This window comes from Mauremys reevesii, linkage group 10 (assembly GCF_016161935.1).
Source record: "Mauremys reevesii isolate NIE-2019 linkage group 10, ASM1616193v1, whole genome shotgun sequence".
Taxonomy (NCBI): Eukaryota; Metazoa; Chordata; order Testudines; family Geoemydidae; genus Mauremys; species Mauremys reevesii.
The window spans coordinates 25,338,485-25,365,374 of record NC_052632.1 but is presented as its reverse complement, the minus strand read 5'-3'; the positions used below and the strand labels follow the sequence as shown (position 1 = coordinate 25,365,374).

At 42.7% G+C, this 26,890-nt stretch overlaps 1 protein-coding gene across 2 annotated transcripts in view; it reads right to left on the bottom strand.

Annotated features, from left to right (window-relative positions):
• Positions 1 to 26,890, bottom strand: part of TCF12 (transcription factor 12) — a 330,991-nt gene that overhangs the window by 211,960 nt on the left and 92,141 nt on the right. For both annotated transcript variants that reach the window (XM_039490758.1, XM_039490759.1), the window contains exon 4: positions 3,132 to 3,205. In XM_039490758.1, the coding sequence (XP_039346692.1) occupies positions 3,132 to 3,205 (74 nt within the window). The remainder of the gene's footprint in view (positions 1 to 3,131; positions 3,206 to 26,890) is intronic.

Here is a 26,890-nt window from a genome sequence, read left to right as displayed (position 1 = left end):
TTTCTCTCGTACAGAACATGTTACATCTGTGCTCCCGGAACTGCACCTAGTTCCATTCCAGGTGAAATCTGGGATGCTGTTTTTAACTTTACACACTAAAACGTGTTGGTAATCTCAGAGCCTATCCCTCTCCCTTTGTGATCCCACATCAACAGAAATCAGGGTAAGGCACAGGAGCTAACAGACCTCTAGTTTAAATGTAAAGGGACTAAGGAAGAGTGTCTGCACAGTTGAGGACTCCACTGTAGAGCGGAGCCGGGAGCCCAGGCAGCACTGGTGCTCCTGGTGGGGAGTGGGGAACTGGGAAGGCACAGCCCAACTTGGAGGGGGAAGCCCAGGCAGCAACCCAACTGGGAGCAGGGAGACAAGATCCTGGGGGAAGCCTGGCTCCGAGCAAGAAGCCAGCTGCCCAGGGGGAAGAGGGGCTCTAGCTGGAACCCTCTACCCATCCCAGGGTGACAGCCCAAGCCGTGAGCAGCTTTCTTGTCAATTTTGTGGCTCTATCATGGAGCCGTGAAATATACAAGAATAACAGTAAACCGCCAATATAAGTAACCTGCAGTGTCTACTCTACATGGACACTGCATCACCCTAACTACACCGACATAAGCCCCATTCCTCTCTTGGAGGTGGGATTATAATGTTGGTGTAGTAGGGCACTTACATCGGCAGGAGCAAGGCTGTAGCATGTACACTGCCATAGTTAGGTCGACATAAGCCGTCTTATATCAACCTAATTCTTTGGTGTACACCAGCCCTACAAAACACTTTGAAAATGAAACACATTACAACCATGTAAAAGAAGCAGTGAGAGATAAAAAGACTTCCTTTAAAAAGTGGAAGTCAAATCCCAGTGAGGCAAATAGAAAGGAGCACAAACACTGCCAACTTAAGTGCAAGAGTATAATAAGAAAAGCCAAAGAGGAGTTTGAAGAACGGCTAGCCAAAAACTCCAAAGGTAATAACAAAATGTTTTTTAAGTACATCAGAAGCAGGAAGCATGCTAAACAACCAATGGGGCCCCTTGACGATGAAAATACAAAAGGAGCGCTTAAAGATGATAAAGTCATTGCGGAGAAACTAAATGGATTCTTTGCTTCAGTCTTCACGGCTGAGGATGTTAGGGAGATTCCCAAACCTGAGCTGGCTTTTGTAGGTGACAAATCTGAGGAACTGTCACAGATTGAAGTGTCACTAGAGGAGGTTTTGGAATTAATTGATAAACTCAACATTAACAAGTCACCGGGACCAGATGGCATTCACCCAAGAGTTCTGAAAGAACTCAAATGTGAAGTTGCGGAACTATTAACCAAGGTTTGTAACCTGTCCTTTAAATCGGCTTCGGTACCCAATGACTGGAAGTTAGCTAATGTAACACCGATATTTAAAAAGGGCTCTAGGGGTGATCCTGGCAATTACAGACCGGTAAGTCTAACGTCGGTACCGGGCAAATTAGTTGAAACAATAGTAAAGAATAAAATTGTCAGACACATAGAAAAACATAAACTCTTGAGCAATAGTCAACATGGTTTCTGTAAAGGGAAATCGTGTCTTACTAATCTATTAGAGTTCTTTGAAGGGCTCAACAAACATGTGGACAAGGGGGATCCGGTGGACATAGTGTACTTAGATTTCCAGAAAGCCTTTGACAAGGTCCCTCACCAAAGGCTCTTACGTAAATTAAGCTGTCATGGGATAAAGGGAAAGGTCCTTTCATGGATTGAGAACTGGTTAAAGGACAGGGAACAAAGGGTAGGAATTAATGGTAAATTCTCAGAATGGAGAGGGGTAACTAGTGGTGTTCCCCAGGGGTCAGTCCTAGGACCAATCCTATTCAATTTATTCAAAAATGATCTGGAGAAAGGGGTAAACAGTGAGGTGGCAAAGTTTGCAGATGATACTAAACTACTCAAGATAGTTAAGACCAAAGCAGATTGTGAAGAACTTCAAAAAGATCTCACAAAACTAAGTGATTGGGCAACAAAATGGCAAATGAAATTTAATGTGGATAAATGTAAAGTAATGCACATTGGAAAAAATAACCCCAACTATACATACAACATGATGGGGGCTAATTTAGCTACAACAAGTCAGGAAAAAGATCTTGGAGTCATCGTGGATAGTTCTCTGAAGATGTCCATGCAGTGTGCAGAGGCGGTCAAAAAAGCAAACAGGATGTTAGGAATCATTAAAAAGGGGATAGAGAATAAGACTGAATATATTATTGCCCTTATATAAATCCATGGTACGCCCACATCTCGAATACTGTGTACAGATGTGGTCTCCTCACCTCAAAAAAGATATTCTAGCATTAGAAAAGGTTCAGAAAAGAGCAACTAAAATGATTAGGGGTTTAGAGAGGGTCCCATATGAGGAAAGATTAAAGAGGCTAGGACTCTTCAGTTTGGAAAAGAGGAGACTAAGGGGGGACATGATAGAGGTATATAAAATCATGAGTGATGTTGAGAAAGTGGATAAGGAAAAGTTATTTACTTATTCCCATAATACAAGAACTACGGGTCACCAAATGAAATTAATAGGCAGCAGGTTTAAAACAAATAAAAGGAAGTTCTTCTTCACGCAGCGCACAGTCAACTTGTGGAACTCCTTACCTGAGGAGGTTGTGAAGGCTAGGACTATAACAATGTTTAAAAGGGGACTGGATAAATTCATGGTGGCTAAATCCATAAATGGCTATTAGCCAGGATGGGTAAGAATGGTGTCCCTAGCCTGTTCGTCAGAGGATGGAGATGGATGGCAGGAGAGAGATCACTTGATCATTGCCTGTTAGGTTCACTCCCTCAGGGGCACCTGGCATTGGCCACTGTCGGTAGACAGATACTGGGCTAGATGGACCTTTGGTCTGACCCGGTACGGCCTTTCTTATGTTCTTATGTTCTTATGTTCTTATTACATTATTTATTTCTGTACTGTAGAGCACTATACAAGTACCAACTAATACGATTAGTGTTATGTGTGAAGTCATCAAAAAATATCACCACAAGACACTAATATAAATGTTTGAAGGGATATATCCCTCGCAAATACTGCCACATCAGATGTTTTTGCTCAATAATGCCATCTTTTGTTGACCATTCCCAAACCTCCTTGGAGTCAACTGGAAACCTTACCCTTGAAGGCTCGTATGAGGGACTTGGTTGACCACTTGATCCCCAAGATGAAGCTCCTGTTCGTTCATCCATACCTAACAACAAAAAGAAAAATTCATGTGTATCATAAAATGCTAAGATGGAAAGGTAGTGGAATATTCTCTTGTGCAACAGCTTGTATCATTTTTCTATATGTAGCCTAAAATAGTATTTCTAGAAACATAACCATATTAAACTAACAAACAATGAACTATTGCCTTGCTGTCTGATTAATAAGGTAAGCTGCGAAAGAAAACCCAGATTCCAACTACTGTAGCTGGTGAAAAGTGAGTGTAAAGTACTAGATGGCCATTTCTGGGGCTTAGTACAAGTGATCCAGGTTCAACACAGAAAGGCAGCACAGACTGGTGTACCAAGCATGACAACAGGACAAGAGGGGATCCTGACCCTGGCTGCGCCACTTAATTACTATGTGGCCTTCAACAAGTGACAATACATTTGCCTCGATTTTTCCCAGTTTGTAAAATAGGGATAATACCTACCACATAAAGGTGTTGGGAGGTTAGTTAGATAAAGGTTTCCTGAGTGATCTGATTTAGTGAAGTGTCAAGTATTATTTACCGTTCTGGTCTCTTGTTACCTAAATAGCAGTAACTGACAACGCTATATGGAGAGAATGCTCAGCAGAGGTATTCATATCCCTCAGTAGTGACATTTATATTCAGTTAAGGAGCGCCAATGTCCAGCTCCAATGGCTACAATTAAAGTAGGCTAAGATCAACTTGTGAAAGGGTCCTTAAAACTCCAACTGGAATATGGAGGATCTTCCTGAGGGAAAAAAAATGGCTAAATGGACAGATTCACTTAAACATACAAACAACATTCTTAACTGTTTGATAACGGTATTATTTTTAAGGTCACCTGCTCCTTGTTCTCATACTTCATTTGTGTATTGCAGAGATGGCAAAATTTCTACCTTAACTCAGGCTCTTTCACTATAAGTGAGACTATTATTTTAACATAGAAAAATTAGCAAAGTTTTTTTTTTTAACAAGTTAAGTGTTAAATATAGGAAAAAACCCGAATATGCTAACTCTTTGGAGTCAGTTCCCTTTATGCAAATCCAAGTTACCACATTCAATTAACAAAAAATAAGGAAGGGGAGGAGGAGATGGGGAGATTTAACTTACTATAGTTTTAGCTGGAAAGTAAAATATTTAACTGATATTACTTTGTGAACCCATATTAGAATTACTCCTCATACACACTTAACCATTGAAATTTAAAAAAAAAACAAAACACTCTTAACAGCTAATAATAAAACAAACTGCAAGATTAGAAACAAACACATTCCCAACATATGATTCCCCCTGCCAGAGAAAGACAAATGGATTTTAGGAAAATATGTTTCTTCCATTTGAAATATGAACTGCTTCAAGCAATCTGATCATGCAAAACTGATACATTTCACTATTGGAGCACCAATATGTACCTCTAAAACCAGCTGATAATCTGCTGCATGAAATTATTATTCCAACAGTTACCTGTGCACTTACCTGTACAGATGGAATTGCACAGAAGACCAAAAATTTCTATTCTATATTGCATGCCTCTCTCCATCTAAGGCCTGGTCTACTCTGGGGAGGAGGTAGGGGGGGGAAATCGATCTAAGTTACACAACTTCAGCTACGTGAATAATGTAGCTGAAGTTGATGTACTTAGATCTTCTTACCGCAGTGTCTTCACTGGGGTAAGTCGACGGCTGACGCTCCCGCGTTGACTCCACCTACGCTTCTCACGTTGGTGGAGTACTGGAGTCGACAGGAGAGCGCTCGGCAATCGATTTATCGCGTCTAGATTAGATGCAATAAATCGACCCCTGCTGGATCGATCACTGCCAGTCGATCCAGCGCATAATGTAGACATACCCTAAGCTTCAAAAATAGCAGTGCTATTTCTTTCTTCCTTCCTCCCAAACAGACCTCTCAGGTAAGATTTGAAGTACAGCATATAGTTTTTAATTACAGCACTGCAAAACCTCACTACATAAAGCACCAAGTGCATGGTTACTTCACACAAACTGCTACCCAGTGCATTGAGCTCCATAACCATGAACCATTACAAACATTACAACTAGAGAACAAACATCCATATATGTTACAGTCCACATAAACTGGCCTAACTGCAAAATAAAAGCATGAAACACTAAGGAAGAAGGCACAGAATACATAACTTGAACTGTAGAGAACTAAGGGTGATACAGTGCTCTAATCATTGTTTCCCTAAAGAATGTATTGCTGCAACAATATTTTAAACTATAGCTCCTTAAAAGACAGCATGCAGAAAACATTTTATACTGAATGGTTAATTATATTACAGTGCTATCAACTAAAAAGTGTTGGATCCCCATGGTGTAGCGCAAGAAAGACCTACAGGGTGAGAAAGTGCTCTTTAAAAATGCAAAAACACTTTACAGAGCTAGCAATTTCTGTGAGTTTGCCGCATTTTGCAGCTGACAGCACTGTAGTCGTTTTATTGTAATTGATCCAGGAACTGAACAAAAAGTCACGGCTGGCACTGACAAAGGCAAAAGTAATTGTTTGGCACAAATGACTCCTTTCTGCCAGGAACAATAGCTGTAGTAATGCAAGTATTATTATAACAAGTCTTCTAGTGCCTTGGTTTCAAAACAGAGGTAGAGTGTGAAAATAGGTATTTATCAAATCTAGGATTTAGTAACATAAGAAAAATACATAATTGTCACAACAGATCAATAGATGATAATTCTATAAATATAGTCTTAAGATCTACGGACCGCCTCAGCAAACCATGTGCTTAAGTCCTTTTGACTTCAAAATTCAACTCAATGGAACTTAAGCACACCTTTAAGGACTTTGCTTAATCAGGGCATATATGAACAAGTGCTTTCATATTTTTATTCCACTACTTTTCTACTAAGATGCAACTAAACTGTTTCTTTCACAAACTGATAAAATGTTGGGAGGGGAGAAAGATGAGGTTCAAAACCCATATACAGAAGGACTTCCCAGAAAAATACAGGTACTTACCTGTAACTGGAGGGTCTTTGAGATTAATGGTCCTTATCTGTATTCCACACATGGGATATGCATGCACACCATGTTCCTGTGTCTAGGATTTTTTGGAAGCAGCGTCCACTGGCCTTCATGAGCTCTCCTCATAAAAGGTGGTGCAGGCCAACCCCTCTCTAGTTTCCCATTCTTCCTGCAGTTGAAAGAATCTGTAGCAGAGGGGACAGAAGGCGGATAGTGGAATACAGATAGGGACCACACATCTTGAAAAACTTCCTGTTACTGGTAACAAGTATCAGAGAGGTAGCCATGTTAGTCTGCATATGAAGAAGGGGTTTTTTTTACCCATGAAAGCTTATGCCCAAATAAATCTGTTCGTCTTTAAGGTGCCACCGGGCTCCTCGTTGTTTTTGTTACTGGTAAGTAGCCTCCATCTCTTCTTTGAGTGATGGTCCTTGCATGTAGTCCATATGTGAGAGATTAACAAGAAGTGGTCAAACAGGGGATGGGTGCAATGATGCAGAAGTAATAGCGGACCGTAACACTACTGTCCTCACAGCTGTATTCAGAGCGTAACATCTTGTGAAGGTCTTATGAATAGAAGCAGAGCTCTTTGTCAATATAGCTGACCCACTGATCACTAGGCTACTATCCCTTGGAGGGAGGGATAGCTCAGTGGTTTGAGCATTGGCCTGCTAAACCCAGGGTTGTGAGTTCAATCCTTGAGGGGGCCACTTAGGGATTTGCAGCAAAAATCAGTACTTGGTCCTGCTAGTGAAGGCAGGGGGCTGGACTTGATGATGTTTCAGGGTTCCTTCCAGTTCTATGAGACAGGTATATGTCCATATATATATATATATAAATTTTTTTTTTACGGAAACAAATAGTTTAGATGTCTTTCAAACATCCTTTGTTTCTGCAGATAAAAGGCCAAAGTCCTTCAGACATCCAGAGAACGTAACCATCTCTCTACTTACCCACAAGGGTAAAAGTAGATACCCGAAGATAGCAGAGATTCCAGTGAATTCTGGAGACAAGTTGCTCTGGGGAGCCAAACAAGAAAAATGCTTCCACATTGATGAGTAACAGCTTCTTGTAAAGTCTTTCTGCTTTGCTTAAGATGGACTGCACCCTTTTGGAACATGAGTGCTCTATTTCCGATGCCCAAATACCAGGCTCTGAGTTGCAGAAGTCTCAGATTGGGGCACTTGAATGTGCTCCTGTGCTACGTTAGAAGTTCCAGCAATGCAGGGATGTTCACAAGTGGTTAAAATGAGAGCTCCAGTAGATCCGCAAACCAGAACTGTCTCAGCCAGTTGGGCACAATCAGGATGACTTGAAATCTGTCTTGGTAGATTTTCCGTAGAAATTGTAGTATCAACGGAACGGGAGGAAAGGCATACCCCAGGCGACCTTTCCATTACACCTTTCCATGACACCAGAATCTCTCATTCATGGTCTGTGGAAAAGTGTCTGCTAAGGCAGTGTTTTATACCCATGGTAAATATGCTGCTGATAGGCAAAAGGTTGATGCGCCAATTCCAGAAGGTAACTGCCTCTATGCACAGAAGGAGAGATCTCACTCCTCCCCCCTCCTCCCGCTTATTTATATAAAAAAAAGTCTTTGTGTTGTCCAACATTATTTGGACACGTCTGGAAGGCACTGCAGGCTTAACAGACCGCCCAGTGTTCCCAAGAGCAAGGTTTCAGTAACGATGATTGCCTTGTGAGAGTCAGTGTGAAGAAAGGGAACTTCTCCAGTTTGCTCCACTAGATGAGAAAGTATAAAGCTTTGGCGAGACTTGTCACCTTGCCATTTATGTTGCCCTTTTCTGGTGAGCACACAAAGAGAAGCCAAGCTTGTAGGCAATGAAGACACTGCCTGGCAAACAGCGATGTACGTGTGCATGAGGCCATGCAACTGATGAGGAAAAGGCAAGTTCTGATTGACATCCTGGGTCTGATAGCGACCTGACACCACTCAAGATGTAAATATGTTCTTGCTGTGGTCGAGCCCAACTTCATCCCTATAAAATTTATGAACCTCGTGGGGGTCAATGTGGATTTTTTGTGACTGACACAGACACTCAGGGAAAGCAGAAAGCTGAGCAGCTCGCTGGATTCCTTGTACGAATTGCCCATCAGAAGCTAGTCATAGAGGTAAGAAAAGACTGTAAATCCCTCTCTTCTGATCCAAGCTGCCACTATTGAAAAAAAAAAAAAAAAAGCCTTTATGAGGACCCTCAGTGCTGTGGCTAGACCAAAGGGTAAGACTCTGAATTGGTAAAGATCTATATCAAAGATGAACCTGAGGAACTTTCTTTGGGCTTGGTGGATGTCTAATGTGAAAATATGGATATTTCATTTAGAGAACCGCAAACCATGTGCCCTCCTCTAGCAAGAGAATTACTGATGCCAAGGATATCATGCAGAATATTAATTTTCGAATGAACCTGTTCCGCTATCTCAGATTGAGAATTGGCATCCAACTCCCATTCTTCTTGGGAATCAAGAAGTAAGGGGAATTGAATCCTTTTCCTTAACGCTGAGGTGGAGCCCTTTCTGTGGCTTCCCTGAGGAGAAGGAAGTTCACTTGTTGTAGAATTGCCTCATGAGAGTGGGGGTGGGAAAAAACAGGAAGGGGGTTCATAAGTAGGAGTTACCAGAAACTTGATCAGATAGCCATCATGAATAATCTCTAATGAATAGGACCCTTTCAAATTCACGGTCATGAAAAAAGCATCACACACTGTGAAATCTGGTCTCCCCCCATGAAATCTGGTCTTTTGTGTGCTTTTACCCTATACTATACACATTTCACAGTATTGACCCAAAAGAGAGTTGGCGGGGCGGGTTCGCACGGTCATTTGAGGGGGAATGCGGTATTACCACCCTTACTTCTGTGTCGCCTTAAAAGCTGGGCAGCCGGAGAGTGGCAGCTGTTGGCCAGGCGTTCAGCTCTGAAAGAAGCACTCTGCCAGCAGCAGTGCAGAAATAAAGGGCAATACCATACCATGACACCCTTACTTCTGCGCTGCTGCCTTCAGAGCTGGATTGCCGGAAAGTGGTGGCTGCTGACTGATGGCCCAGCTCTGCAGGCAGCAGTGCTGAAGTAAGAGTAGCAATACCATACCATGTCATCCCTACTTCTGCACTGCTGCTGGTGGCGGCTGTGCCTTCAGAGCTGGGGTCCCAGCTAGTAGCCACCTCTCACTAGCAGCCACCTCTCACTAGCTGCCCATCTCTGATGGTAGCACTGCTGTCAGCAGCAGCGCAGATGTAAGGGTAGCAGTTATACAACCCTCCTACACACAATGACTTTGCAACCCATCCCCCCCCCCCCCCCAACTTCTTTTTGGCCACCAATCTGCCCTCATCCACTAAGGCCTGGAAGCAGGCCCTATCCTCCTCAGAGAGTTTGTCCTTTAATTCCATGAACTTAGTATAACTAATAAAAACCTATTTGGCCAAAAGGGCCTGATTATTTGAGATCCTGAAACGGAGGAAGGTTAAGAGAAGATCTCTCCCCCTATATGGCCAAGTCACTTGCACTTCTTATCAGAGGAAGTAACCTTTGGGTGCAGTTGCTTGGACTGCTATGTAACCACTTGCACCACCGAAAAGCTAGGCAATGGGTGAGAATAAAATCTGGCCCCCCCTTAGACGGAACAAAGTAGGAGTAGAGCACAAGAAGCAGGAATGTGTCAAACTCTCTTTGCTGGGTCCATAATGACATTGTTGATGGGGAGGGATGCTCCACTAGGAACAGAAGGCTCAAGAACGTCTAGTAAACTGTCCTAGGGCTCCTGGACTTACTAAAGCTGTAGCTCCACAGCCACTCTGTGCGTGAGCTCTTGATGTTGCATAAAATCATGTGTTGGAGACAGCAAAGATGACGAGACTGCTCTCAGTACTTTCAGAACCAGTAGATCCAGATCACCTTACCCTTCCAAACATTTTAAGAGGACCAGTTGTGGATGTCCGGGCGATGGCAAATAAGACTCCTATGCTGATCCTGGGTATCTAGGGTCAGGCTCCCACAGTCTCCAGTATTGCCACTAGGATGGATCAACTGGCAGAGGAGGACCCCATGGCATAGAGTATCACCAGTCTTTTGGCTAATCATATCTGGTCGAAGGCTGGAACCTCAATCTTCTGGGGCTCCTCTCTCATGCAACCTCCACACGATGCTGCAGACACTCCTGCAGGGTGTCAGACTCATCCAAATAGAAAGCTGGGTCCTTTACCTCTGGCAGAACCAATGGTTGGCAGGTGGGGTGGAAGAATGACTCTGCATCATTGGAATAGCCGCTTTTTCTGGTGTACCAATGTCCCGGAATACAGATGGTCCAGACAGGAGGGGTGAATACAGATAGGAAGAGCAAAGATGTCCTCCAAGGAGACGTAGGTCTCAGATTGCCCCGGGGTACGAGGAGAGTCCACTGGCAGAGCGATCGGAACAGGAGCTTCCTTGGTCACTGTGGTGACCATGTCACAATCGGTACAGAATTGGTTCTAGAAGTGGATGGGAGCACTAAGAGCTGTTTATCTCAAGCCTTCACCCTAGGAGCTGAAGTCAGAACCATCAGATACATATCCTTGTTCACCTCCTTCTCCTGTCAAGAAGATTTATTCGTGCCTAGGTCCTTAGCACCCATGTGTGCTGGCTCTCCAGACTTTCATGGTGTCAGGAAGGAGCAGTTTTAGATGAAGATGGCTTTGCCCCTATGTCTATGAATGCCCATTGCTCTCATGTGAAGCCTTCTCCTTAGGCTTAACAGTCTTAGCCTCCATTTCTAAGTTCATGCTCAGAAGGGTGATGTCCACTTGGTAAAACTGATGTACAGGAGGTGCCCCGGCCCAGATCTGATTGGGGCTCCATTACCTTCTCCATCAGATGTTCTCTGGGTCTCAGCGCCTGACCTTCACAAGTTCAGAATGGAGGGTAGAAAGGATCAGTGGCAGATGCTGCACTTGGCAGAAGTATGAGACAAAGCCAGGCAGTACAGGCAGCATTGTTTTTCGTTGCTCACCATAAAGGAGCAAGGGCAAGAAACAGTTTTTGAAACCCCTGGACCCTGGGCATAATCCCAGACTTCTTGGGGGGGGAAAGACGTCACCAGGTGGGAAAAAGAATAGGGAAAACACTATCTAACTACACTATGCTAGACTATAGTATAAAGACTACAAAAAAAAATCTGTATAAAATATCTTACACCAATGACACAATAAAAAAGGAGCTGAGAACACCAAAGATTCCAACTCAGACCATGCAGCAGTAAAAAGGACCTAAAGAGGCATTGACCCACACAATCTTTTATGCCCTCAGTTTCGAGCACGAGAGAGCTACAGCATATGTGTGGACCAATGAACACTGCTTGCAAAAAATTCCAGGTTCAGGCACACCGTGCAAATACATATCCCACATGCGGCATACACATGGGGCCCATCACTTGAAGAATAACTTGTTTTTCTGCACACTTAATATTCATCATTACTCTGGCTGATTGTATTAATATTGGATGTGAATAACTCAATTTCTATGAAGTAAAATTTGTCATTTTCTTGCCTCTTCAAAAAGATTTGTTTTTCCTAAGGTAGCAGTGTGTGTGTGCACATGCACACATGTATGTTTGTATTAATTATAATAAGCTTCCTATAAAAGACAACATGATAGGACTTTAAACACTAAATACCGAAATCCCAACTCTGAAACCTTAAATCCAATTCACATACTTTTAAAGGTTTCGTTTGTCTTTTTAAAAGTGGGAAAAAAGTACAGTACTTTAGATCTCAAGCTCTTTTTAAAAGAAAAACAAACAAAGAAGAAAGAGTTGCCTTGTTACTCTGACATATGCATTCATTTTGAAAAAAGTTCAAATATATTCATCTAAAAAAAGATATTGGCTTTTATAACCAACTGAAATGAAAATTGTTGTTTTTGCTGGTATAAGACAAAGACGACCATATTTAAAACTTATTTCAACAGACAAGCTCTAGTGCTCTTGTAAACAAGGCAAAGATAATATACTTTATAGGTTTACCATCTGCTATGGTGATGATCAAATAAATGATTTGACCAAAGAAATCAGATTGTAGCTTGTTAAGGCAGGTACTGGAGGTATGAGTTGCTATCTTTTATAGCTTCTTTATCGAATTTTGTTCTGGAGTAATGATATTCCTTCAGATAAGATTCAACAACTGAAATCAATTACAAAACAATGTACACAGAGAAACAAAATGATATTGATTATATTTTACATCCTAGACACCCAAACAAATAAATCTACCATTATACTTCATATTGCAAATGTCTGAAGTATGAGATTGTAGTGAGGCAGGGTGGCCTCCTTCTGACACAGACAGGGAGGAACCATTCCCCGCTCCCTGGTGTATGGAGTCAGGTTGGGCCCACCCCTTGCACTGGAAGCAGAGGGGCATAACAGGAAGTATAAGAGGCAGGGCCTCCAGCTCAGTTGAGGGAGAGTCAGGGAAGAAGTCAGATGCTGCTGGCCCCTGAACCAGGGACTGAGCTGCATCAACCCCTACCTCTGGAGGAATATCCCGAGGAGCTGCCGGAACTGCCAGCTGCTGAGTACCCCGAAGACCCATGAACAATGGAACATTATGACCAAGTAGGGATAAGTAGTAGTCCAGGAAAACCAGACATTAGTCCAGTTGTGTTTGCTGAAGCCATGGTCGGCGTGTTTCGGCAGGATCCCCGCTGACCCAATGGCGGGATTCCCCACCACTCTTAGGGCCCTTGGCTGAGACCCAGTGTAGTAGGGTGGGCCTGGGTCTCCCCAGGGCCAGTGTAAGGATGCTTCATGCCCTAGGCGAAACTTCCACCTTGCGCCCTCCCCGAGCCCTGCGGCAGCTCCCCACCCCTCCCCCCACCCTGAGGCGCCCCCCACCTCCTCGCGGCAGCTCCCCACCCCAGCTCACCGCCGCTCCGCCCCCTCCCTGAGCCCTGCGGCAGCTCCCCACCCCCTCCTCCACCCTCAGGCATCCTCCCCGCAGCAGCTCCCTTCCCCTGCCCGGGGAGCCATGCAGCAGCTCCCCGCCCCAGCTCACCTCTGCTCCGCCTCCTCCCCGAGCACGCAGTCACTGCTCCACTTCTCCCGCCTCCCAGGCTTGCAGCGCCAATCAGCTGTTTGGCACCGCAAGCCTGGGAGGGAGAGAAGCAGAGCGGGGCAGCGTGCTCAGGGGAGGAGGTGGAGCAGAGGTGAGCTGGGGCGGGGAGTTCCCCTGCGTGCCGTCCCCCACTTACTTGCTGCAGGCGGACCTCCCCGCGCCCCCCTGCCCCAGCTCCCTCCACCGAAATGCCGATGACGACCGAGGCAGCCAAAGATCCAGCCGCTGTGGTTGCCGCCAAAGAAAATGCCACCCCACAAATGCCAGTGCCCTAGGCAACCGCCTAGGTCGCCTAATAGGTTGCATCGGCCCTGGGTCTCCCTACCCACTGCTGCTAACCCCACCCCTGGGGTGGCAGCCTACTCACATTAGGCTGGAGGGCCTACATTTGTTTACTGTCTGTACCGATCAGAGAGCTGGACCATAGACTGCTTCTCTGCTTTGCTCTACCCCAGCCAGGGAGCTGGGCCATAGACTGCTTTTTATCTGCCCCACCCAGTGGGCTTGAGCCTAACGGTTTAATATTGTTCAGCCCTGCCCAGAGGGCTGAGCCTGCTGTGCTTGCTGCCTACCCCAGCCAGAGGGCTGGCTACAGACTCTTTACTGATTTACAGTGCTAATCCCCTGTTGACTGGCCCTCAGCCGTTAGGTGGCATAGTGAGGTGGAGTGACCTCCCTCTGATGCAGACAGGGAAGAACCACTTCAAGTCCCTACAGAAATATTATGACACAAGATGTGTCTGTGGATAAATGTAAAGTAATGCACGTTGGAAAAAATAACCCCAACTATACATACAACATGATGGGGGCTAATTTAGCTACAACGAGTCAGGAAAAAGATCTTGGAGTCATCGTGGATAGTTCTCTGAAGATGTCCACACAGTGTGCAGAGGCGGTCAAAAAAGCAAACAGGATGTTAGGCATCATTAAAAAGGGGATAGAAAATAAGACTGAGAATATATTATTGCCCTTATATAAATCCATGGTACGCCCACATCTCGAATACTGTGTACAGATGTGGTCTCCTCACCTCAAAAAAGATATTCTAGCACTAGAAAAGGTTCAGAAAAGGGCAACTAAAATGATTAGGGGTTTAGAGAAGGTCCCATAAAAGGAAAGATTAAAGAGGCTAGGACTCTTCAGCTTGGAAGAGAGAAGACTAAGGGGGGACATGATAGAGGTATATAAAATCATGAGTGATGTTGAGAAAGTGGATAAGGAAAAGTTATTTACTTATTCCCATAATACAAGAACTAGGGGTCACCAAATGAAATTAATAGGCAGCAGGTTTAAAACAAATAAAAGGAAGTTCTTCTTCACGCAGCGCACAGTCAACTTCTGGAACTCCTTACCTGAGGAGGCTGTGAAGGCTAGGACTATAACAATGTTTAAAAGGGGACTGGATAAATTCATGGTGGCTAAGTCCATAAATGGCTATTAGCCAGGATGGGTAAGAATTGTGTCCCTAGCCTCTGTTCATCAGAGGATGGAGATGGATGGCAGGAGAGAGATCACTTGATCATTGCCTGTTAGGTTCACTCCCTCTGGGGCACCTGGCATTGGCCACTGTCGGTAGACAGATACTGGGCTAGATGGACCTTTGGTCTGACCCGGTACGGCCTTTCTTATGTTCTTATGTTTTATTTCTACATACTTTGGGGGGAGGGTGAATGTGAACCAGAAAAGGATATTTTTAATTAGCCTTATAAAGCAGCCAAGAAATGTTTCCTCATAATTTTTAAAAACAAAACAAACTCACAACCAACTTTCTGCAGATTTTGTGAATCACACCAGTATTTTTTTTAATTTCTGCCTACTGAGTATCACACCCTTATTCCAGTAAGGAAACATCTTGCATGTAAAAATAAATGAAATCTTTTTCACAGAAAAGAATGCAAATATTTTATTCTGTTAACAAAGAACCTAAAGTTCATAAGGGTTCTTAAGAACAGAGAAAAGATTTCCACGTGTTATGTACCAGCGTGAAGAAACGTTATTTAAAACTGAAAGGAACCTAACAATAGATTTAATGTGGTCTTCTTAAAATACACAAAGCTAGGTGCATTTCTCAAACCAAAAGGAGAAATGAAAGCTAGGCAGACTATCAGCAATCTAACCACTGAAGTGACACGGGGGATAAACCCAGATTCACCACTGAAGTCTGATTATGGGATAACATTTTCGCTTTTCGCCAGCTAAATATTGAAGTTTTTCATGGAAAGTCAAAGAGGGGTGGAGGGGAATGGTTTAATACAATTCATGGAAGAGGACCAGATAATCCCCACTACATGTATTACTCAAAATTAAAAATTCTGTTGACAGTTTTGCCATATTAACCAAGAGAGCTGAAAGAGTCTTGTGACAGAGTCCTTTCTCAAAGCACAGTCCTTGTGGCATGGTGTGACCCTGCAGGCACCCGACCCTCAATTCCCTCCCAGTTCTCCCAAGTTCTTATTTGCAGGCCAGGGTACTTAAAGTAATCAGAAAAATCATAGAAATGTATGGCTGGAAGGAACCTCGAGAGGTCATTTAATTCATCCCACCACGCTGAGGCTGGACCAAGTGTACCTATATCTACCCTGACACGTTTGTCTGACCTGTTCTTAAAAACTTCAAATGACAGGGGGATTCCACAACCTCCCTTGGTAATCTATTACAGTACAGTAACTCCTTATTTAAAGTCATCCCGGTTAACATTGTTAGATTGCTGATCAATTAGGGAACATGCTCGTTTAAGGTTGTGAAATGCTCCCTTCTAACGTCGTAGTTTGGCAGACTCCTGCTTTGTCCACTGCTTGCAGGAAGAGCAGCCCGTTGGAGCTTGCTGGTGGGGGCTTGTAACTAGGGTGGACCAGCAGCCCCCCATCAGCTACCCGCTCCCCTAAGTTCCCTGTGCAGCAGTTGCCTAGCAAGGTAGCAATTGCAGCTGACTCTCCCCCCACTGCCATGTGCTGCTCCTGCCCTCTGCCTTGGAACTGATCCACAAGCCTCCTGCTTGCTGTGCGGGGGGAAGGAAGGGGCCTAATGTCAGGGTGTCCCCCTCCCCCCTGCTCCTACACCCTGCTTACCCCTTCTCCATATAAAGCAGGGTGGGGACACAGATGGTGAGCGATAGAGAGAGCTTGGGGCAGCAGCTGCTGTCTCAACTTACTGATCCGCTTAAAAAGACAATGTACTTAAGAGTGGGTCAGCTTACTTAAAGGGGCAGTGTGCATTTCTCTCTCTCCACCACACACAAGGTGTGTGTCTGTTTCTGTCTGCTATGCTGTCTCCTCTCCCCTCCATTCCTGCTGCCTTGTAGAGTGTGAGAGGCTACATTAACAACGTATTAACTCTTGAGGGCTCAGCCAAGTGCTAGTTCATCATTTGGCAGCAAGGCATTCCCTGGAAAATATCCCACCCTCTTCCACCCTCTAACTTCACCACCTCAACCAAGCTTCACAATCATCATAGCTGTGAACAGTATTAAATTGTTTGTTTAAAATGTATACTGTGCGTGTGTGTGTGTATATAAATATAGATATAGTTTTTTGTCTGGTGAAAAAAATTTCCCTGGAACCTGACCCCCCACTTACATTAATTCTTATGGGGAAACTGGATTCACTTAACATCGTTTTGCTGAAAGTCGCATTTTTCAGGAACATAACTACAACGTTAAGCGAGGAGTTACTGTACTTAACTATCCTTATAGTTAGAAAGTTTTTCCTAATATCTGACCCTCATCTCCCTGACTACAGATTTTAAATTACTATTTCTTTTCCAACCTTCAATGGACATGGAGAACAATTAATGTTCCCCATCAATTTATTAAATCTTTATGAAATAGTCTCCTTTAGCCCTGCAGGCCCAAACCCTTCCCTTTTGGGGTTCCGCATTTCATTCTCATTCCAGGGCTTCGGGTCCCTCTTTGTTACCTTTTTACCAGGGAGTTTTGTCAGTCCAACTGCAGCTCCTGGCCTCTCTGTAGTCTTTTCTACAGGCCTCCTGGTCACAGGACTCACAAATCCATCCCCCAGATTAAGAGATTCTACAGCCCTCCTTCATGGGACTGTGCACAGATTCAAGCAGGCTTCCTCAGCCTACCAGTATCTGGATTCCAGGGCCATTCCACAGAGCCTCACTTCTTCCTTCTCCTTCCCTGGAGTCAACTAACAGCTGGATTTTAACCTGTTCAGGAGGTAGCTCACCAATTAACACCTGACCCCCATTTCCAAAGCTTGTCTGAAGCTCCCTTAAAGACCTGTTTCCTTAAAAGGGGCCAGGTCATGGAAAAGGGTTGGCAGGCCCTGAACCCCACTACTCCTTAAAGGGAACTATCATCCTGTTAAAAGCCTAACAACAATTTAAGTCTGATGAAAGAAGTACAATACAACCGAAATATATTACATTTAGTAAAAGGAGTGACTATGGACTGCATTACAGTATACTCATGCAAAATACAAGTCTATGTTGCGTCTGGTAAAATAATTGTTCCAAGTAAGTAAAAGTTGAGCATTTCATTAAAAAGAACTTTTTAAAAAACTATTCGGTCACCAAAAGGCTAGATTCTATTGTGTTATGTTGGTTAAGTCGGAATTAACTTACCATCAATTTTGTTAGCTCAGGTTTACAACAATGTGAATTTTGCTGTCTCTAACTTCAGTATTCAATACCAAACATCTAAATCATACAGAAGCTGTTTTAAACTACAATGAACTGATGAAAAGGTTAAGGTAATGACAACATGGGCACTGGATAGCTCAGATATTGTTAATGAAATGTTGCCTTCTATCTCAATACCCCTCAATATCACTTTTAATAGTAATAATGAACAACAAATAACTTGCATTTATAAAGCATCACTCATTCTCAAGAATCCAGAAGAACTTCACCTACGGCATATAATTAAATTACTCACACAGTGAAGACATGCAACAGCCATGTGGGTTAGCATGGCAATCATTTTGCACCAGCAATGCTATACACTGTTTATATTATTTTTAGTTAGGGAAGCTGTAAATTTCCCCAATTGAAAAATTGCAGGGGAAAATGCAATTACTCAAGTGGGAGAACAGGCAGAATATAATTACTCAAGTGAGAGTTTTAGTTGGGATTGACAATCCTATTTTTGCAGAATGTACTAAAAGATCTCTTAATGACCACTCACAGTCACGATCGAAGTACAGTGCAAGGCACGGGGGAACTTGCACTGGTGATGCCTGCACTATACATGTTGTATGTATAAGCAACAGACTTTAGTCTCCAGTGCTGACAATTTAGCACCTGTTAATCGTTCTACTTTCACAACCTAAAAAAGAAAATGTAGCGTACCCATTTCTGCTACTAGGAGTACTGCTTAAAGGTGTATTTTAGGAAGCAAATGACCTACAAGAACTGCTTTCTTTCCATTATAGCACATTGTTTTTGGCTGTACACTTCATCCGTTCTTTTTCTAGCACACTAAAATAATTGGGTTGTATAGATTAGAAGAAAATGAAAAAAATATGACTTAGATTTACACACAATGACTGAAAGCCATCTTGTTCAAACTGGAAAACTGCACGCAAAATGTCTTTTGTTTGTTTTTAGTAGTACCCATTAGCATCATAAGTCAGTACCAATAAAGCAGCTCTGTATAACTATCAAGTACATTTTAGGGTTTTTTCAGTGATTACCTACCACAATTTGCTATTTAAAAACAGCTGTGTGAGCAATTACTATTCTTAGCTTAATTCCACAACCAATTCTATTCATTTCCTGTAATGAGGCGTATGTATTCCCTCTGTAGGAGAGTCTTAGACTATTAATTCCTGTAATGGCACTATACATAGATCAGCTTCTGCCATTATTTTTCTGTGTTTTCCTTTTCCTTATGTTCTCAATTTGCTAGTCTCGAAATCATCATTCCATTCATCATTCTACACACTGAACAATAACCCCTGAAGTGAACTTAAATTTTCAATACAATATAATCTGAACATGGCAAAACTGATACCATTAAGTACATTATTATAACTCACGTAGATCTATCCAAACAGCTCAAAGTTTCATTAGTGGCAAAGGAAAACACCAAATACTTCTGATTTAACACAATTCCTAGAAAGAGAAGTGAAAAAAAAATTCCCTGCAAATGAGAAAGTATGGGGAATTGGCAGAGAAATGACAGCAAACCAATGCCTAGTTCCAGACAAGTGAGATAATACTGCATTACAATAAGCCTGAAAAAGGATTTACCTCAAGTCTCTATGTGTATGTCTACACTGCAGTGTAAGCTCAGGCTCAAGTCCAAACCACCACCACCCTTCCATCTACACACAAACTGTGCTGAGAGCTCAGAGCTAGGGTCCCAAGACCCCATGGGAAGGGAGGGTTCAAGCCAGGACCCAGGGTTCAAGCCCTATTGCTTTGCAGTACAGATGCAGCCCCACTGGACTCATGCTCAGGGAATCTGCCAAAAGTATTTCACAATCTCATTCTTTGTCCTCTGGACAGTCAAATTTTCCCACACTGCACCATGAACAAAGGGCTCCAGTGGCAACATTTTGGGAATGGCTCTAGGAAGTCCAAGATACGAGTGGTTGGACTCAGGTCTGCATAATGCAGAGTAAGATGCTGGAGCCTCAGGCTGAGACCCAGGGTTCAACAATTCCTAACCTGAAGTTACAAATGAGTGTAAACTCTCAAGCCTTAGGTTAATAAACCCAGAGCCTGCTAACTCGAGTTCTATTAATCCTGGGCTTACACTGCAGTGTAGACATACCCTATGTCTAACTTTCTGATAAATAAAAGCCAAGTGCAAAGAGAAAAGTGAAAGTCTGCTAACCTTTATGGATTACAGTTTATAAGAAAATTATATAAATTATATAAATATACACACAAATACATGAATATATATTTTGCATCTTTACTTTGTTTCAAATGAGACCAAAAATGACGTGTGGTGAATGAGGCAGACAGAGACTGGAACAGCAAACATTTGGAAAGGAATACAGCTCTTTAAGAGAGATTTTACTTGCACCTCTAGCCCCACACCCAGAAAAGCATAATATACAGTGTTAAAGCCTAACAAGCCAGTCCTAACACTTATGTTAATCCACTTTACTGACAAATTTTCCTGTGGTTACTTCAGTTATGACTCAACAGCTTTATATAACCATCCACTAAATATCAACCAAGACCATGTCACAAGACTACATACAGCAGGCCATAAATGTTCAAACTGTAATTTTGTGGCCAACAGCTACTAGTTACCACTACCAATGATGTGACACATTACTGCAAGCTGCTAATTCAAGTACCATGACATCTCAACATATCGCAGTCAATCTGAATAATAGTGCTATAATACAGATGCTAACTTGCATTTTAAAAAATAACAAAATGCTGTAAACTTGCTTTTCGTGTAGCTCTTTGTAAGAGCATCAGCATAGCTAATAAAACACTTAAACAAATGGTGACAAGTTGTTATTCTAAATACAACTTGAGGTGTTCAAGCCCCAGAACCCAACGTTACCCTGTCTCTGATAGAAATTTCTAAGAAGTTCACCAATATTAACACCAGTTCAGTCTCAGCCAGATATATCTTCATTCTTGACTCATGTTTTTAGTTACATCACAAAAAGACTGAGAATTTCGTATACACTGTCCCCAGAAATATTGGACAGCCTTCAGTCTCCAAGGGCTTGTCTCCACATAACTTTTGTATCAGTTTAACTAGTTTAATTTCTAAAACAATACAGCTAAATCGGTATTAAAAATTGCCCATAGACCAGCCCTAAGTAGCAGAAACAAAATAAGGGTGCCTGGAGCTACACTGGCTCAGAATTCTCAGTTCAAAGGAGATAACTAAGGAAACAGTCCTTTAAGGTGGATCGTTTACAGTGCGGCAGTCCAAACAACAAATGGGTAATATTTAAGGCTACGTTTTAGTCATGGGTATTTTTAGTAAAAGTCATGGACAGCTCATGGGGCAGCAAACAAAAATTACTGAACATTATCATTTAATATATATTACTAGTAAAGGAATGCTACTGAGACATGTCTTTCAACATTCGCCACTTCCCATACAACAGCCATATACCTAAAGGTGTCCTAAGAAGAAACTTCTGTGGACGGAGAATACCTGGCAATGCCATTACGGTCTGAAGATTTAAAAAAACAAGTTTTCATTAATTAGACTTGCAAATAGAGACTACAGGACCCCTCTCACTTCTAGATCATTAGTTCAAATTCAGTTCAGGGGAGCAAGGACTAAAAGTTATTGGAGCTAAGTGAATACTGCAAAAAAGTATTTACAGTCAGAAAACCTTAACTGGTTGATGACTGGAGTGAGAATCAGGACACGTTTCGGAACCAAGTGGGGTATATCTACATATGTAAAATTCAAGCAGGATTTAAAACACAATGCATCAAATGAAATGAATATACCTTTGTTGACATTTACAAGACAGTTAATGGATTTAGTAACAGTTACATCTCTGGAAAAAAAGCTCAGTTCCAATGTTTCAAACACTGTTTCTTTAAAGAGCAGAAGGAATAGATAGGCTTGTAGATCGGCAAAGCAGTACACTGCTACATCTCCAAGATTGTGTCAAAGGACACAAAGAATGTCAAATACCTTATGTTTTTAGTGAATTTGTTGTTAAAAGTTTTTTATTTTTTTTAATTGTAAATTGCATAAGCAGAGAAAGACCAATGTGATTTCAGAGATATTTACAGAAATATGATTAAGATTTCAAGTATCTAAATTTGACCTGTCAGTTTGGACTGAGGAATTTTCTAAATATGTGGGGGAGATCAAACTAGTCATTTATGCAGGGGCGGCTCCAGGCCCCAGCACGCCAAGCGCGTGCTTGGGGCAGCATGTCACGGGGGGCGCTCTGCCGGTCGCCGGGAGGGCGGCAGGTGGCTCCGGTGGACCCTCCGCAAGCACGTCTGCGGGAGGTCCACCGGAGCCGCGGGACCGGCGACCGGCAGAGCGCCCCCCGCGGCGTGCCGCCGTGCTTGGGGCGGCGAAATGGCTAGAGCCGCCCCTGCATTTATGGTAGGATTTTCCTACAGCTACTGCTCCTACTGACTTCAATCAGATCTGTGGATGCTTAGGACTTCTAGAAGTCCAGTGGCACCTAGCTTATGCCCAAATAAACCTGTTAGTCTTTAAGATGCCACCGGATTCCTCATTGTTTTTGGGGATACAGACTAACATGGCTACCCCTCAGAGACTTAGGACTTCTAGGGGTTTAAAGCACTAACATACTTATAACAGCTCCAGCCTCAGCATCTGGGCACCTTGCACAGAATACTAATGCAGCAATCAATCTCTTTCAAGAGAAACTAATGTAAAAAAAACATGTAGAATAAAAGAGAAACTTAACTAGAGAGAAACAAAGTGTACTCAAGTTTACCTCTAGGACCAGTTTGTATTGCTCACATATTAAATTATTGTCTCTGAAGAGCATGTTCACAAGCCCTAGCTATAGGAGAACATTCTTGCAAGTGAACAAAGGCGGCATAAAAGCTGTATATTGGGGGCTGTTTGATTATAGGTTCCATCCCAGACCTTCATAACAGAACTTTTCCTAAATGAAAGGTGAAAAAAACAAAGCAATTAGTCTCTACATGTAACACGTGAAGTATATTCAGCATCTTATTAAATTTCCTCTCCATTATTGCATGACTACTCAACTCAATCAGTGATGTAACAAGTTAATACTGAAGTCACTGGTAAGGAGGGGAACAACATAAGAAACAAAAAATGCTGACTTTGGGTAGTCATTACACTCTGGTTCACTCCCTCTCCCCTGAAAAATCATCACGAGAAGCTATTTGGAACTTCTGGTTAATGTTTACAAAAGACAGAAGGTGAAATTGAGGCCTCACTTAAGTAAGCAGGAGTTCTGCCTTTGACTTTGATCATGTCAGGATTTTGCCCATAGATCCCACATCACAGTGACTTTGTCAGTCTTTTCCACTGGAGCAAAATCACCATTTTCCAACAATGCTGAAATTGTCCAAGCAGAGTGCGTTTTGATTCCCTCTGCCTGCTTATACTTTGAGGATGTAAATTTAAACCCATCTAACAAAGCCTTTGAAACTTTGTTTCCTCTGCAGTCAGATAAAATGATTACACTTATGCCACAGTTTACAGACTTAGAGATGGTATGGCCACTGGAAGCTTAGAACCACTGTTTGAGTATTGTTTTGAACTAGGATTTACTCTTTAGTAACCTTGCTGGGATGTAGTACTGGTCTCTCAAAAGACAGGTCCTCCTTTTGTGGAGATCTGTGTAGAGCTCTCAATAATTCCATTACATCCAAAAGCCATGGCTTTATGAGTCAGTTTGAAACCACTCAGACGACTTATTTCCCACACTGATGGCAGGGTCAGCAGTGGATGTGGAGAGAAAGTACATTAAGGGACTTTCTTCCAACTATTCTGTTATATGGCATCATTTGCTGATACTCTTAGGTCTTCCCCTGGAGGGGAGAAAAAAGGCGGCATGGTATTCTCTGTAAAGGGGAAGAAATCTATTGTTAGTGTTTCCAGCAGTAATATCTGCTGAATACTTGCTGATTCAAGTTCCATTCTGCCTCAGATGTTTATCGCCTACTGAGCCAGTCAGCCTTTGTGTTTAGAGTTCCCTTGATGTGAATGGCTTTTATTGACAGTAAATGATCTGCCCAATGAAAGAACTGTGATGAAATACAGCTGAAACTGCAGCTTTTTGTTCCAACCCTGTTTTTTGATGTAGGAGACGGTTGTTAAGTTTGTCTGGCATCATCAGCACACACTGGTAGGTAACTAAAGTGTTTCTGGAATTGAGGCTATGTCTACACTACCACATTTGTCGGTAAAACTTCTGTCAGTCAGGCGTGTGAAAAACCAACGGAAGTGCCAGTGTGGACAGCGCCAGGTCGGTGGGAGATGTTCTTCTGCTGACATAGCTACCACCACTCGTTTGGGGTGGTTTAATTATGCTGATGGGAGAGAGCTCAGCATAGAGCAGCTACACGGGAGACCTTACAGCAGCACAGCTGCAGCAGTGCAGCTGTGCTGCTGTAAGGTCTCTAGTATAGATAAGCTGCCTCAGCTACCTCAGGCTAACAGCCTTCAGTTCTAGGAAGCTTGTGCTTCTGTTCATTTCTTGTTTTCACCTCTTTCCTAGCTCGACACATATGACTTTCCAACCATTTAAGAGATTGTCTCATCAAAGCAATTCAATGTTTTCTGCCTCTCTTACTATGAGCCAGGTTTTTCTCCACCACCAAAAGGTATTTTTTCACCTGATATCTTATGGGTAACACATTCCTGGTGCTGTTAATCTAGCAGAAAATATTTCAGTTTGTTCATATAAATTCTGGCTTCTTAGTCAAATATTTAAGACTGACACCATGATTCCACTTATACCTAAAACCATGATTCCATTAACCTTAAGAATATATACCAAAACACTTTTGATTGAAAACTGAATTGCTGTCTCTTGAAAACTACCATTTTTCCACCTATCATGGGAAGACCACTTTCCATTTGAGGTTCATTAGGCAGCTTCAGTGCAGAATGCATTGCACAGTCAGCATTTGCTAAAGTGAAAGAGATCTAGTGGCCAGTCAGGAAACCTATCTGGGACTACAAATTTACCCTAATTGTGAGCTCAACTATGTCAAAAATAATTTAGATTTTTCAGTAGTGGAAAATACTATTTCAGGCTTGCAACCAGCATATGTTTTAAGGATTGGAAATCGGTTATAGTAGGAAAATATTCTGGGGGAAAACTTGAGGTGGAAAATCAAAGGAAGATCATGGATCCACTTCCACCAATCCTATAGATTGACAAATTACTTTCTGGAACAGGATTTGGGATTGAGGGAGTGATATTTCTTTAATGTCCATTCAGAATAGGTGGATATTTTTGCTAAACTGATACAATTAAATAGTTATAGCTTCATATTTAAATTGTCATAATTAGTTTTCAGAGTTTAAACTCCACCATAAAGAAAGGGGGCAGTTTACTCCTTTGTAGAGCTCATGTTCCTTAAAACTAAGAGTAGTACATTGGATCACATTCAGAAAGTAATCTTCCCAGCCATAAAAGGTAGAATAAGAACCAGGCCATAACACTGTTCCCCAACATGGATATAGCAACAAAAAGGTGTTGTAACATGGGTATTCCTAGCTAAGGTCCAGAGATGTACTAGCGCACAGTGCTGTTTGTATTGTGTACACACTATTAGTGATGTGCCAAGTGCTCTCTGTCAAGTCAGTAGAAGAGTGGGGAATAGAACTGTTGTATTAATTTAGATGGAATATATGGGCCAAAAGAGTCAAAGTTGTTAACGTGCCTGGGTAATGCTCCACATTAAACAGTTTTAAACAAGGTTTGGGGGTTTGGCATAAAGAGACCTCAGCCTGCTTAGTGCCATGGCAAACACAGCATTTAAAATCCTTTTAACCTTTTATGAATGATGCAGAGAAAGAAGGAAAAAATTAAAGCATTTGAAATGTAAAGTATTAAGTAAGGCTTTCATTTTAACAACATCCTTTTCCTGTTAGCTCGAGAGAGTTTTTAGAAAGAAAACCCCCTTGTCTGACAGCCTTTTAGATGTTATTGCAAATGGTAATAAATGTCCTTTTTGGGGGAAAAGAAAATAAATTAGTTGAAATGGTCTAATATTGTTGACACTGCTGCTTAAAGTCTAAACCCATTTCCTAAAAGACACACACACACACACACACACACACACAAAATGGGAAAAGAAACAGACCTGGCAAACTTGTACCATCATCGGGCTGTTTAGGGCATGGGCCGAAGGACGTGCTGGCCGCCCTTCCTGCAGCCCCTGCTCCTTGTCCTTGGCAGACATACTAACTACGATTGGGGTTGGAAAGCAGTGCTGTGCCAAGGCGCTACAAAGCTGAAGTGTCAATAAGCATCTCTTATGAAAAGTTTTCATGGGAAACATAACTTTCCCTTTCCATTGTCACTGTAAATCCAATGATGCACCATTCCTTTTTTATCAGCAGCTTCTGCCATGGCGGCCTTGAGAACACCTGACCCTGATGAGGACGGACAAACAAACAAACAAACAAAAATGCCCTTTATTTCGCCCCACAGCCCCGGGGCTCCCAGCCGCCTGTGCAACTGGTAGCTCCGGGGTGATTTAAAGGTCGTGGGGGCTCCCAGCCACAGCCGGAGCCCCAGGGCCTTTAAATCTTTTAAGACCACACCTCTTCCGGTTGAGGTCAGGCCCCCACTCAGGACTCCGGAGTACCGGTAAGTCCTTTCAGTTACTTTCATCCCTGCGTCTATACTACCCGCCGGATCGGCAGGTAGTAATCAATCTATCAGGGATCGATTTATCACGTCTTGTCTGGATGCGATAAATCGATCCGCGAATTGATGCCCATACTCCACCTCGGCAGGAGGAATAAGCAGCGTCGACTCAGGAGCCATCGCAGTCGACTCACCGCCGTGAGGACGGCCAGGTAAGTTGAACTAAGATACTTCGACTTCAGCTACGCAAATAGCATAGGTGAAGTTGCGTATCTTAGATAGATCCCTCACCCAGTATAGACCAGCCCTGAGATCCAATCTTATGAGTAAACACTGCCAATGTCCC